We start from the raw sequence: 15,724 nt of genomic DNA, 5'->3' as shown, positions 1-15,724 counted from the left end.
AATATTAAAATTTAAAAATTAATAGTGATTAATCTATTATTATACCTTATGATAAATAAATTAAGGCGTATAAAACAATTTATATTAATACTAATTAATTTTAATACAAATGTAAAGGAAATACAAAAAGATAATACTAACTAAAATTAAAACTTAAAAAAAATATTGTATAATTCAATTTTTATGTGTTACTAAAAATGTTAGAAGCATAATAATATTTTATAGACTATGTTATATTGTCGATTCTTGATCGATAACCCATGCATCTATATTTTATCAATATATATTATTACAGTTCAGTTGGATAACATTATTTAAATTAAAATAAATGATACAAATAATAAGTTTTACTAAATAAAACGTTTCATCAAATAAAGAAATATATTGTGTCATGAATAACTCAATATAACCCCTTAATTAACAATCTTTATATAATAGACAATAATGATTCTTATGTATAGTTAGTCAAAAATTAGCAATAAAATATATAATGCGAAGATATAATATCGACGCATTTAATATATATGAACGAATTAGACATAAATATTATAACTTATAAAATATGTTATGTAGCCCCCTTCATATTAATGGCAATGCTCCTTTTTTGGTTACATATTTAGACTTCTAGATATTAAAAATAGTAAGACAGCACATATATTTGATCAACATTTACAGAACAATAAATATTATAAAATTATACAAAATTATATGCAATATAATACTTAATCCTAACCCGAATATGGGTTCCACAACATAAAATCTATGTAAAAATTATGAAAAAATTATTTATTTTCAAATAGACAGTCTCTTAAAATATATCAATCATTACTGCTATTCCTGAAATAGTCACTACTCTTCGAATTATATATTAATGATTTATTTTCCTCTTTATTTTTTTGATTCTTAAATTGAGTTTTTGAAGCTTTTTCCGAAAGTCAAATGATGAACGCTAATATAAAAATAGTAAAAAATAAATGTTAATTTTGTAGTGATGATATACATTTTAAATATTATATTTTCATTTGATATGTTATTTACCTTATACACAATTCCTAAATATATAAGTAATGCAAAGAAAATAAATGTCATTGGGATTAATGAAATTTGTATTGATGAATTTCGTAAAAATTTTTTTGTTGCTCTTCCTGTTGGAAGACTTGGTAATTGTACAGGATCAGTAATTCTTTCAGCACATTTATTTTTTAATTTATTATAATAAGTTAATATATTAGACAATATTTTACTATATGAGGTATTTTCAATATTATAATAATCGTTGAGATTTGTATATTTGTTAACAAAAATAGTTGCACTAGCTGACAAGTTGGTGTTATTTGTATTCTTTGCAACATCACCATATATATTACATAATGATTTAAATACATCATAAAAATTAGACATATCTTGAATATCAATATTCAATAAATCACTTTTTTTATTTATTATTTCCTTAAGATTTTTACAACCTTGGGAATTTTGTATAATTTTATCATACTCTTGATTATTATTTACATATTCAGTAAAAAAATCGTTTATTTTGGTGAAATAGTGCTCTGAGTTTTGATTTAATTTGTAACTTAACCATGAAATAATATATAGAAAAATTGCATTAATACTTTCATCAGAATATGTCTTTTTGGATATAGAACAATTTTTTTCAAGTAACCACAAAAATCCAGCCTTAATTTTATCGAGATCAGTATTGCATTTTTTTTCTCCTGAACCGTCATTAGAGCAATATTTCTTAATATTATCATTTTTATGAAAATCAAGTGTACTTTTTTCCAAATCATCATGTAAATACATCCTCAAAAAATCAAAGTTTCCACACTAAGAAATCATTTAAAAAAAATTGATAAAAATATGTATTAAGAAACTGTTTTTAAAATAAAACTTAATGAAGTTTATAGTAAATATAATATCAAAAAATGTATATACTATATCATCATCCATTATGATGGAATATTATTTATAATCTCTATGTTAAAGGGGTATCATATATATACTAAAAAAGGTAATACAATTATTTACCCCTATATATAGCAATTATTTGTAGATAAAAATATTTTTATTATTCTTAATTTAAATTTAAAATTAATGTTGAATAATAATATAATATTATTACTAAAATAATATTATATTTTTGTTTATAGTAGTTAGATAAATTATATTATTTTGTGGGTTGTTTAAACAGTTTTTATCATATGTATATATAATGCAATATATGCATAAAATCATTATTACTAATAACATTCTAAATGATATTATTATAAAATATTAAGGAATTTTATGATGAATTAAAAAAATATATACTTATGTATATGCTTTAATATAGAACATAAACAACATCATATATTTTGTTTTAATAGATGGTGCCCCAAAACTAATATACCGCAAAAATTGAAACAATTAAGAAACTCATTATTACTATAATCTTAAAAGTATATAAATAATCATTTTTTAAAATATATTATATACTTGTTTCTAATACTATATACCAATGTTTTATTAAAATTGTAGTTTTTTTAAACTCAGTTACATGGTCCATTTTCTATGCAAATTATATAAATATATATTATTTACAATTAATATAGATAAATTTAAAAAGAATTTTAATGCGTTAAATAACTTTATTTTTATTCCCATATACTTCAATTTGTAAGTATGCCTTATTGGATAATTTATAATATATTTTACGCATAATGTCCACGGTTTAAAACGACAATTATCACTGACCCCGTATTTATAAGCTTAAATGAGTCTTTGAATGTATATTGTTTTTAAAATAATACTTAGTAAATATTATATATTAGCATATAAATAAGTATTTATGCACATTTTAAAGTATAATAAAAAACTATGTGTATCAGGTTGGTATATTGCACTTTGAGAGGAGAGATAAGTGAAGTATGCTTTTTTAAGACAAGGATGTAGCCATATAAGATTTACCTATTCTACATAGTTTAATTATGTTTTATATTTCTACCATTAAAGCTTTCAATTCGTATATACATTAAAAATGCCTTAGAATTATTTTCTAAATATATAGTTTGCTTTTATATTTTATAATAAACTATATTTTTAAGAAAACTATATAATTATTAATATTATTTTGCTTGGTAATGTTAGTCTAATGTTATTGCATTAAGCATACTTAAATAAATGTTATAATATTTCATTTGATGTTTTATGCATATAATTTTAATCTTATTACAAGTTTAATAATATATATCAACGTATTCGAATCAAATTAATTTAATGATTTTTTCGTGTTTAATACTTTATCTATTGTTATTACTATTATGATGTTGTTGGTATATCACTGTATAGTACAACGGAACAATTAGCGCACTCAATAAAAATCCTTTAAATCAATGTACAATATTTCATAGTTTCATAGTTTTTAAATAAAATATTTTATAATATATATTATTTCGCAATAACAATATATTTAAATTATATATTTGTAAATTTGTATATATATAGTAATATAATAAAAATATTATTAGTTCAAATTAAATTAATTATTATATACATTTTCTATATACTTTGTATTAATATACAATTGTATATATTTCCCAAAATTAACATATTTTAGTGCTTAGTTATGGATACAATATTATATATATTAGAACAATAACGTTAATTTTATATACCACATTTTTATAAGTATTATAGCAAACTATAACATTAAATTTTATTAACATTCTATGTAATTATATTAGCTATTTAAAATATGATATATTTTGTACATTTCATAATTTATATATCCTTAAAAGTATGAAGTTTAAAATGTAATGGCGATTAATCTAATATTATACCTTTATAGTAAATAAATTAATGTATATAGAACTATCGCTATCATATGAATTTAAAACTTTAGCATAAAATGAAACTACATATAATCGAAAATTAAAAGGATATTATACATATATCTATAATGTCTTTTTTTATTAATATGCGTATTTTTATTGTATTATTAAAAATGGTATATGCATAAAATGCCTTTTATAGACATCGTTGTATTGCCGAATTTCGATGATATTTTATGAATCTATATTTTATGATTATCTATTATATATTAGTTTTATGTTTAATTAATATTAATTATATATATATATATATTAACCTGAAGGTATATTATATTGTAGACAATTATCACAAATGCGCCTAAGTATATGTTATAGCCTCATATATAATTTACTATATTGTTTGGTTGGAAATTTATAACTTAAATCAAAATAATAGTGGCACAAATAATAACCTTTATTAAATAAATATTTTACAAAATATAGAAATGCATTATATACTATGATGTGCATAATTCAATATAACTCTGGATCAACATGTCTTACATAATAGTTTATAATGGTTCTTATGTATAGTTAGCCAAAAAATAGCAATAAAATATATAATGCGAAGTTACAATATTGCCATATTTAATACATATAAACGAATTATATAGAGCATTATAACTTGTGAAAAATATGTTATTAGACCCCTTTCATATTAATGACTATGCCCTTTGGGGTGCATATTTATATTTCATCTAGAGATTAAACATACAGAGATTATATAAATATTTAATCAACATTTACAGACCCGAAATATTATCAAATTGCAACAAATTAAATTACAATATCGCCGAACTCTAACTCAAAACGCAGACTTAGTGAACAAAACTATAACTCATAAGCATAGCATTGACCCATAATACATGAACACCTCTATATCAAGGATATTAGAATTAAAAACTAAATTAATTATATATATATTTATTGAATTTTAAACTTTGTGTTTCATTATTTTATTTATTTGTATTTTTTAAAATTAGATATATACTATGTTTTACTATTATAAGGGAATTTATAATTTGTATTCATTTATAAAAAAGCATGGACGCTAATATTACTACCCAAAATAATTTTTATAAAATTAACAATTTTTCTAGAAAAATGTAATTTAGTGAAATTTGTATTAAAAGTAATAAAAAAATCACAGATTGTGCGATTCTTATAATATAAATTTTAGCATACTATTATTATGATGATATAAAAAATATTGTTATTATAGTAGTATTAGTAATATATAAAATTAATTGTATTTCTTAGATTAAATTAATTATTTTAATATTTAAAAATAGAATATACATATTTTATATTAAAAACAATGCATTATCAAAGAAATCTTGTAAAACAAATGGAAAATAATAGGAAAATAATTATTTTAATATAATTATTAATGTAAGTATATATAATTATATTGAAACAAATATATATTTTTTATTATTTTATTATTTTATTACTTTTATATTTATATCTAAATTATTTATTTTTTGTTAGGTAAAAACAACATTGTTTTTTTTCTATTATATATAAATATAAGTATATGTGTAGTTCCATACGTAACGGGATGTTTTATAAATTTTAATTTGAGTTTAGTCAATTATAAAATATAAAAATTATGTATTCATAATTCTATATGTTAAAAATATCATTTATATAATATAATTAAAGTTATTTATTTTTAGATATTATAATATTAATCAAATTATGAATAATAATATTTTTTATATTCACTATTTATGAAAGCTTCTGTTATTAACGTCGTTTTGTAATTAAATTAATTAAATAAAAAATATATTAAACTTATAAATCTTATAAAAGCATACAATTTGTCGTTTAAATAATAGTTTTTTATACTTTATTTGAGAAAATTATTGGCTTAAATTTTAATTATACATGTCCAGACTCTCGATTTGTTAATTTTTATTAAAAAATACTAATATATATTTTAATATTTTATTTCTAAAATTCAAAAATGAATAAGTTTTATATTCAAATTGTTTTTTTTCTTTTAAGCATTTCCGTATATGTGAATAATAAAATCCTTGCAACTGAAGCTGATCCAGGAGAAGATACAACATCCAAATTAACACTCGAATCAGCACCCGAATCAACACCGAAATATCTTACGTAATAAAATGCAACAATATATATATTACATATTTCATTATGAAAATATTAAATATACATTTGCGCAACAATGTTATAATATAAATACAATACCTTTATTTTTGTACACATTAAAAATATATTAATTTTTATCAATGATAGTTCAGAAGAAATATATGAAAAAAACAAGCATCTATTATGTACTAACCCCGAAGAAACTATAAACGCAGAAAATGTTATGAAAGAAGCTGTAACACATTTAAAATCTCATGCTGCAGATATGCATACGTATAAATTATGTAAAACGTGTATTGATTATCATATGGATTTTCATAAAAGAAAGCATGAAGACCATATAAGTGGTGAAAAAATTGAATATATGGTTCGTGATTCGAATAAGGTATCAATTAACGAACAACATTAAAATTATAAACCAAATTAAAATAAAAAAATTATTATAATTTATATACATATATCTCTATTTGTTTCCATTAGTATAATGAAGTAATAAACGAGTTATGGGACCCCGATCATCCCAATTTTTTAAATACTGGCTCTGTTAAAAGTATACAAAACATAAATAATTAGCCAAATTAATATATTATTGTTACTATTTATTCGAAATTTCGTGATTTGTTATTGCCATTGTTATATGATACTATTTATTGTTTCCCATATCTTCAAATTCATAATATTTTATTTTACATAATGCAAAAATATTATTTTTTTGAATAGTTGTCCGTGTGTACAATCCAAATTTAGTAATGATACAACAACGTTACAAAAAAAAGTTTGGACGCCGTCAGAAATATTTTTATGCTTTAGCTGCAAAGGTTGAAGTAAGGAAAACTTTCATCTTCTATTTCCCTATAAATCATATTTTTCATATTATTTACAATAATTTATGCAATATTTTTTATTAATTTTGTAGGTATCAGAAGACACAACTATAATTGTCATGACTTCAGCAAATATAAATGATCACAACCCTTCCAATAAAACATATAAAAACGAAATTGTAAAAAGCGCAAATTCATTCAAAACTGAGGTTGATTCTGAAGATGATATTAAACAAGGAAAATTAAAAAAAGCGTTTGTTAACCTAGCTGGATATATCATTCAAAAATACAGAGCTGTTAGTGTCACCTATATCGAATCTGTAAGCGATATACAAATTTTAATAACATAATTTATTTTAACAATTGTTAAAAAATATTGTTTTAAATAAGTGTACATTTTATAATTTGCAAAAAATTTAAGCATTTTATATATTCATCCATTTATGTTTTTTTTCTTAGATTGATGGACACGCTTCCTTTAAAAAACCCTGCATTATTGGAAAGTGTTTTAAATATTATTACCTTCATAAATAAAAATATATTTCATATATATTTTTCAGCACCCTAATATTAGGATATTTATGTTAATAAAGCAATTTATTTCCATGTATAATGGTTGCTTTAAATTATTATCATAGAGTGTTTTCTTTGTATATTATTTGTTTGTCTTTTAATATTAGAATGTATCTATACATATTAATTTCGTGAATACTACAAATAGAACTGTTATAACTTATGAAGATCTTTTATTTATGATATCCCTTTCATTTAATGTTTATCACCTTTGTTTGTTTACAAACATAGGCATCACATATAGGCTAAAATTTTGAGGGATATGGCATATATTTAAACGATTATTTATTTATATATACTATTTGAGAAGCATGTTAAACTAATAAGTGTTTCAAAATTAAATCAAACGAGATACATAAACCTCTACAAAAACTATTATTAATATCTTCAATTCTTTCTTCTCTTATTTATATAGAATAATTCTTTGAAACTCTTAGCATAAATGTAATATTCATGCCTTCTAAAAAAACAATGTATTTATGCTTATTTAAAAATACCTCATAAAATCACACAACATCACTATCTTATATATATATTCATTTATTTATTCAATAGACTTTCAAACAACCAAATATTATTAAATATGAACCAATTAAACCACCTTTGACCCATAAATAGAACCATAAACACCTCAACACCGAGAAAACTGTAACTAAAAAATAAAGATATTTTTTGTATTTTAAGCTTTTTATTTTATATTATATATCTTGCTAAATAAAAAATATGTTTTATAATTCACATCAATTTGCAAAAAATATGTATCAATACTACTAGCAATGCACAATTTTTATCACCTTATGAATTATATTAGAATATATAATATAGTAAAATTTTGATTAATATCGATAAAAAAATAATATAAAACGGGAGCTACAATAATGCAAATTTTATTAAACTATTTTATCACGAAATGACAAATATTATTATTGTGACATTGCACTATAAATAACACGCATGTACAATTGTGTTGTAATTTTTGGATTAAGTCAAATCCTTTTGATATTTAAAAATATAAAAACCATAATTAAATTCAAAATAAACAGCATGCTTATTTTTTAATATAATTATTAATTTAGTATCCTTCCTATCATAGTCGTTCATTTACTAATGTATGCATCAATAATTATATTAAAATAATGTTTATCAAATGTTGCATTAAAATTTATAATCTATATTTTAAATTATTAGTTTGTTACTAGGTAAAACAACACAGAAAAAGCTAATATAGGATTTTTGGCATATGTGCAAATATAACCCCACATATCACCACATATATATTTTAGTTTTAATTCAAAGAACTATAAAATTAAAAAATTGTATATTAATAATGCAACATTAAAGATATTATATAATCAAATCTATTTATTTTTATCATTATAACATTTGATAAACCAAAACCCATAATATTATGCACATTCGTTATTTATGAAAGCTTCGGTTATCCTCTGCTTGCAACCAAACTAATTAAATATAAAATATGTTGAATTTATAAATATAATAAAGTTATAGAAAACTGACATTTAAATATATATTTTTTATTTTTTAAATAAATTTTATTTTTATTATTTTTTCGAATATTTGTTGCTTCGATTTCAATTTTATTTACACAACTTTTCGAATTCCTAATTTATAGTTTTTAATCTAAAAAAAATATAAATAAATTTATTAATATTTTATTTATTAAAATCGAAAATGAGTAAAGGATATATTAAAATAATTTTTTCTCTTTTGATCTCATCCGTATATATGAGCAATAAAGCCCTTGCAAGTGAGGTTGATTCAAATATTGAAGCTTTACAAACATTGATTCAATTATATAGCACGTAAGAATATATGACAGTGTATATATTCGTATCGAATATAATTGTGGATTTATATCTTCCATATATGAGAATATAATGCGTATTTATGGAAATGTATATCTACATAATATTGAATAATAACACATATCAGTCTATAAATCTATTTATCTTTTTTCTTTACAAATTAAAAGAAGGTTTAGTTTCCTCAATGATTATTTAAAAGAAACACCCGAACAACCCTCCTTCGACGTATGTATGGATCCTAAAGAAACTAAAGAAGCAGAAAATTTTATGAATGAAGCTGAACTCTTATTACAACAGCATGCTGCAAATACGGATGATTACAAATTGTATCATAAACACGATGAGGATTCAATTGAATATTCTAAGAAACAAGGAAATACAACCATTTATAAACTTAATCATAAAGTCAAAAATCCCGATAAGGTATGAATTAACGAAGAAACATTTTTAAGTCATGAAATTAATTTCAAATTAAAAAATAATTACTACATATATATATATATATACTTTCCCCCTGTTTATTAGTATAATTATATAATAAGCATGCTATGGAATTCAAATACCAAATATTTTGGTGATAAAATTGTTAAAGGTATTAACCAAATAATCGATCAATTTAATATACGATTCACAATATCCAATATTTCATCTTTATTATTTTCAATTTTCTATAATATTGTTTTTTATCTGTTAGTCGTTAAATTTCGTAATACCCGAATTTAAATATGTGTAAAAATATATTTTTTTTTTAGAAAAAGTTGTACGTGCATACTCTCCAAATTTAATGATGATCCAACACCGTTACAAAAATGATGATATATCGTTCCATGGATATTACTATGCTTTAGCTAAAAAAGTTCAAGTAAGGAAACAATTGTTTTCGCTCATCCCTCTAAAAATGAACATTTCCACATTATATAGTGCAATTTATACAAAACATATACATTTTTGATTCATTTTTAGGTATCAGACGACACAACTATAATTGTCTATGCGTCATCAGATATAAATGACTACAACCTTGGTGATGAAACAAAATATAAAAACACTATTGTAGAAAGTGCAAACTTATTCAGACCAACAATTAATTCAGAATATGATGTTATAAGTGGAAAATTGACAAAAATGTTTGTTAACTTATCTGGATTTATAATTCAAAAAAAAAACGATTGCGTTGATATCACCTATCTCAACTCTGTAAGCAATATAAAATTTTTAATAACTTAATAATTTTATTCCACAATTTATTTTGTTATTTCGTTATCCTATTTTAACATTTATAAAAAATACATACCATTTATATAAATGTAAATATTTATAATATATGATGTTCACCCACACAAAACGATAATATTTTCTTTTATATATTTATCCATTTTTTTTTTGTTCACAGATGAATATTAATACCGCTATTTTTGAAGATTTATTAATTAGAATAATTCATTCATCAGAAATACTAAATATTCTGAGATCAACCGCCATAATTTCCAAGAAATAAATGTGCATTCCCATAATGTCTTTGATCATTTTAATGCTGTAATACATTATTAATAAAATAAATATGCTTTCACATATGATTTCTATTTTAAATTATTTCCATAACCACATTTTTTAATACAGTTTGATTTCTATATAATTTATTTACATCGTTTTAATATAAGGATGCATATATTTATTTTGGTGAACGCCATAAATATAACCATTATAATTTGTGAAAAATATTTCTTTATTACCCATTTTCATATTAATATTGATAATCCTTTTATATGTAAAAATATATAAATTAGTAATTTTATGGTACTATTTGTCTTATTTTCATTATTCGTATACAACTCCCAATCGTTATTAACAAGCTTAGAAATCATTAAATATATCAATCACCATCCTCTAAATCATCTATTAATGATTTATTTTGTCTTTTTTCTCTCTTAAATTTTCTCTTTGGAAGTCTTTTCAAATTTCAAATAATGAATACTAATATATTTTTAGAGTTATAAAAAAGGAAATTATAATTCGAAATAAAATGAGTCAACTATACAACATTATTTTATATAGATTATTAAAATGTATATATTTATATTATAATGTTACAAAAAATTACTTATATTAATAAGCAATTTACTTATCATTTTTAATGCTTATATTGAGTTTTAACACTAAAACAAAAGTTAATAAATTTATAATTCTAAAGAATTGTGCTTTCTTTTATAAACAAAAAAAATCAGCAAAAAAATAAATTAATAAATGGTACAGGGTCGCCCTGTATAAGTTTGTATATATTTAATAATAATATTTTCTCCACGAACAGAATTTATAAATTTTTTAGTTTCTTTTTTGAGTAGATGAATTTATAATTATTTGTATTTGTTTTTTCCACCATTTGAGTTTATATCTGTTTTTATCGTTTTATTTACACCAAATAAATTTATAACCTGTTTCATCCTTTTTTTCTCTTCAATTTCTTTCTCCATCCAAATGACAAATACTAACATAAAATTATGAAAAATATATAATGTTTTATAGTGAAAAAATATTTTAAAAATTTTATATTTCATAATTGTCTTTTTATTTACCTTGTACATAATAGCTAAAGTAATCGGAATTAAAAGAACTATAATTGAAATTACAATTTGTTTGTACTATTTGAGTGCATTATCATTTATTCTTTCTCCATTTCCTTTTACTTCAGTTACTGGATTTTCTTGCTTAATCACTGGAAATGGCAATGATTTTTTAGATCTCTCTTGATCGTTTTTTTGATTAATATTTTTTTTCAGATGATTCCTGATACAATTACATTATTATAATTTGTTCCTTAGAACTTGATGATAGTGAAGTTTGAGGTGTATGTTTTGCGTCGTTGATGGGTCATTAGATGTGGCCATTTCGTCCCATGTGCAGCTTAATCCATATTTTTTATCCCCGAAATAGCATATGTTTCTACTTTTTTAAAACCGCTACTTATATTATCAATAATATCATTAAAAAAATTAATATATTTATCGAAACCATTTTTTATATTAGATAAAGTTGTATTATATATATCATGGATTACATTAGATATATTTATAATTTTTTCCTTATATGTTCCAAAAAACATGAAATTGTTATTTAGTCGGTTCATCCCATTTAATGAGATCCTAAAAATGTATGCTCTAATATTAAAAGGTGTCTCTGGTGTACTTTGAGTTTCTTTTGCTCCTGGAACATTATATGTGGCACCTTCTTCACTACATGATTCACATTCCGAATCTATTGATCCTCCTGAATCTCCTTGATTGGTATCTGAAGTTAAGAGATGATTGCTTGAATCCCTTGAGAGATTCGTTTTATTTTTATTCACTCCATTTGGGATCTTCTTCGTTTTTAATACTGCATGATACAATATTTTTATTTCCTGGTGTATCAGTTTCATTGGTAGTTATGCTTGGTGAATCTCTAATTCCAGCCCCTAACTCTGAACCCTAAACCTATGTTTGTTTTTCACTATTTATTATTATTTTTTATGTGATATTTATTTCATGGCTAATAATTGTTTAAATAAGCAATATATATTTGAGTACTTTACATGTATGTAAAATTTACTCTTATATATTTTTTATAATTTCTAATATTTATATTTTATATTTATAGTAATATGGAATGGATATTCTATATGATATTCCCCAATAATATGATTTATTTATTTTTTTTTTATTTTTTTGTCTAATATCATTGGGCATAAATTATTTTTACTATTAATAATATTTAAGGAATGAACTAGCTAAATAATAAAATGGTTTTATTTACACCTAAAAAGAAATTATTTTAACAATCAATAATTTAAGTTATAACAATGGTAAAATTGTTCTTATTTAATAATTAAAATCAAAAACTATTAAATATGTTTATAAGTAACAAAATCAATGACATGAAACGTATAGCCTCGATTTACATTGTATCAAATATAAATGTAGCTTGCTCAATTTTTATAATTATATAGGCAAAATTATTATTTATTAAAAGATATAATTTTCACATACGCATGTTTGTTTATAAAAAAGTTAAATCTTTCAATCACGTTCTAGTAACATTTTATCACCATATAAAATGGAATAAATATAAATAAATTTATTGGAATATTATGAAAATACAACAAAACAAATACTGTGTATTAAAATATATTTAAAAATGCCACTGATTTTCTATTATTACAAAAAAAATTAATCCATAAGATATGCATCCATTTTTATGTTTTGTTTTTTCTACAAAATTGTCTGTATATGTAATAGAAATATATGAATATGATTCATATACATATATTTCGGTTTAAAGCTATAGTAGGGAATATATTTAATATCTAAATAAATATTATAACTTTTCATACATATCATGTGCTTTTTTCTGTATTTATTAGATCTTACAAGAATTAGAATTTACAACAACCGCCAAAGCACATCCTCTGAGCATGGATAAAGTGAGCACAGTAGCTAATGAAGAAATACCAACAATGTAAGCTTCTTTTTTTTTCGATGCACGAATAGCCTCGGATTCTATATCTTCTTCTTTAACTGAATTCATAGATTCTTTATTAGGTTCACAATTTTTATCAAAATTTTCATAATCTTCTTTAAGGACATCGATTAAGAAATAATATGAAGGTTTAAAAAAAATATATAGTGCATGTATTTATCGATATAAAAAGACATTAAAAACAATTTAAATATTATTATATGATAAAACAAGAGTAATACGACAACGGTGAAGTAATATTATGATAACCATTTACATCGTATGCAAATTTTTGTATTTACGCAATTTTAGATAATTTGTATATAAGCATAAATAGACATATTTATATAAATATTTAATATTAAAAGTACCTATACCATCAGTTTTTTGCACGTGTTTATTGTCTTTTTTGTTTGATTTCTTGTTAATCCCATTTGGTTCATGTACGTCATTTTTTCCATTTTTATTTCCTTGAACAGTAGCACAATAAACTACTATTAAATATATGAAAACAAACAAGCTGTATAATTTTGTATTCATTTTAAATATTTTAATGGTTAAAAAGCCTAATTAAAGTATTTTAAATACTAAGTATATTTTCAAACTCAAAATAACGATAATATTTTTTAAAAATTTTATTTATTAATATATATATATGATAAATGAATATAACCCTATAGTAAAATAATAAAAATAAAACTGGTAATATTTATATATAAAATGTTTTATTACAATTTTATTATAAAAAATATTTTTTATTTTTTAATTATAAAAATTAAATATAACTATTTAATGACGAATATACTAAGTATTAATATATTGTTAATTAATATAGATATTTTGGTTAATGATCAAAGCACGAAAAATATTATAAAACTATTCTAATATTAGATAGATATAGTTTTCTATAATATTGTTATATATATAATTTCATGGTGGAGGAGTCAATGTTTTAGATAATCAATACATGCAAAATTTGCATGCGCAAAAACTATCTTATATAAGAGTGTTACAATTGTATGCAGATTAGTTGTTTAATCTATATAATATTTCCATTCTATACAATACTTATATTTATTATTATTATTATTATTATTGTTGCTTATTGCATTTATTTTTGTTTTATAATAGGTAAAATAATTTGAATTTGTTTATGAATTATCGGTTTAATTTTAGTGATTTAGATTCGCAGTTTTGTTTTGATTAATTTTTTTATTGATGCTAAATTAATATGCAAAGTGATAATATTTTATAATTATTTAAATATAACTCGTATGTATCACATATCATCATTATCTTATTGGTTATATATATTTAATAAACTTGGATAGGCAACCAAATGTTATTAAATATAACAAATTAAATAAAAACCAAACCAAGAGTACAAAGCATAGAGAAAAAACATTTAATAAGCATTTTATTTGCTATTTTATGCCTAATTATCTTCGTTCATAATTAAAACTATTTCTCAAATCGAATTCAATTTATTTTATATAATAATTCAAATATATTTTTAAAAAGTTTATTTTTTGAATATTCTATATAACGCACATTTTTATGGAGAAATATAACATAATGTTTTTTAGGGTTTATAATATATCGACAAATATAAATATCAAAATGTATTAAACATATTTGTTTTTTACGGATTGATAATTTAGAATATTACGAAAAGTAACCCTTAAAAACAATATTTTATATACAGTTCGAGAATATTTAAAAATGGAGGTTCAGTTTTTTTTTGTTCTGTTTTTTGGGCCGTTTTTATTTTGTTAATGTATGCTAAATGTAATAGTATATATACTGACTCAATTGTAATAATAATTTAAATTATAAACACATTTAAAAAGTGACAATTCTCAATTTATGTGTTTATAAAGTTTATGGTTAAAATTATATTAATAATAATATATATAGTTTTTTATTTTCACCAACTTACACTTATATCGAAGTAAAAAAAAAAAAATTGGGGTTGTTTTTTTTGTTGCTTTTGTAAATAAATATGCTATGCATATTGTATTTGCTCATTATTGTTTCCTAA

The 15,724-nt window shown here is 21.2% G+C and overlaps 5 protein-coding genes across 5 annotated transcripts; 2 read left to right on the top strand and 3 right to left on the bottom strand.

Annotated features, from left to right (window-relative positions):
• Nucleotides 1–868: 868 nt before the first annotated feature.
• On the bottom strand, nucleotides 869–1,953 carry PY17X_0116100 (PIR protein; the record flags this gene model as incomplete). Its single annotated transcript, XM_022957875.1, has 3 exons — nucleotides 869–949; nucleotides 1,039–1,830; nucleotides 1,939–1,953. The coding sequence occupies 3 exons, from the start codon at nucleotides 1,951–1,953 to the stop codon at nucleotides 869–871; spliced, it is 888 nt and encodes a 295-aa protein (XP_022811289.1).
• A 3,867-nt stretch (nucleotides 1,954–5,820) lies between these two features.
• PY17X_0116000 (fam-a protein) lies at nucleotides 5,821–7,327 on the top strand (the record flags this gene model as incomplete). The annotated part of the gene is made up of 6 exons (XM_022957874.1): nucleotides 5,821–5,975; nucleotides 6,117–6,354; nucleotides 6,450–6,519; nucleotides 6,690–6,793; nucleotides 6,886–7,113; nucleotides 7,253–7,327. The coding sequence occupies 6 exons, from the start codon at nucleotides 5,821–5,823 to the stop codon at nucleotides 7,325–7,327; spliced, it is 870 nt and encodes a 289-aa protein (XP_022811288.1).
• A 1,731-nt stretch (nucleotides 7,328–9,058) lies between these two features.
• PY17X_0115951 (fam-a protein) lies at nucleotides 9,059–10,690 on the top strand (the record flags this gene model as incomplete). Its single annotated transcript, XM_034637488.1, has 6 exons — nucleotides 9,059–9,189; nucleotides 9,363–9,615; nucleotides 9,718–9,784; nucleotides 9,945–10,054; nucleotides 10,156–10,389; nucleotides 10,586–10,690. 6 exons carry the CDS (start codon nucleotides 9,059–9,061, stop codon nucleotides 10,688–10,690), a joined length of 900 nt encoding a protein of 299 aa, XP_034493332.1.
• Nucleotides 10,691–12,094: 1,404 nt separating this feature from the next.
• Nucleotides 12,095–12,607, bottom strand: PY17X_0115900 (uncharacterized protein; the record flags this gene model as incomplete). Its single annotated transcript, XM_723146.1, has 1 exon — nucleotides 12,095–12,607. One exon carries the CDS (start codon nucleotides 12,605–12,607, stop codon nucleotides 12,095–12,097), a length of 513 nt encoding a protein of 170 aa, XP_728239.1.
• Nucleotides 12,608–13,584: 977 nt separating this feature from the next.
• Nucleotides 13,585–14,223, bottom strand: PY17X_0115800 (uncharacterized protein; the record flags this gene model as incomplete). Its single annotated transcript, XM_723145.2, has 2 exons — nucleotides 13,585–13,799; nucleotides 14,055–14,223. 2 exons carry the CDS (start codon nucleotides 14,221–14,223, stop codon nucleotides 13,585–13,587), a joined length of 384 nt encoding a protein of 127 aa, XP_728238.2.
• Between the last annotated feature and the right edge of the window lie 1,501 nt (nucleotides 14,224–15,724).

Source organism: Plasmodium yoelii (assembly GCF_900002385.2).
Source record: "Plasmodium yoelii strain 17X genome assembly, chromosome: 1".
NCBI classification, from domain to species: Eukaryota; Apicomplexa; class Aconoidasida; order Haemosporida; family Plasmodiidae; genus Plasmodium; species Plasmodium yoelii.
The sequence above is the reverse complement of the archived record's forward strand: the minus strand, read 5'-3'. Positions and strand labels throughout refer to the sequence as shown.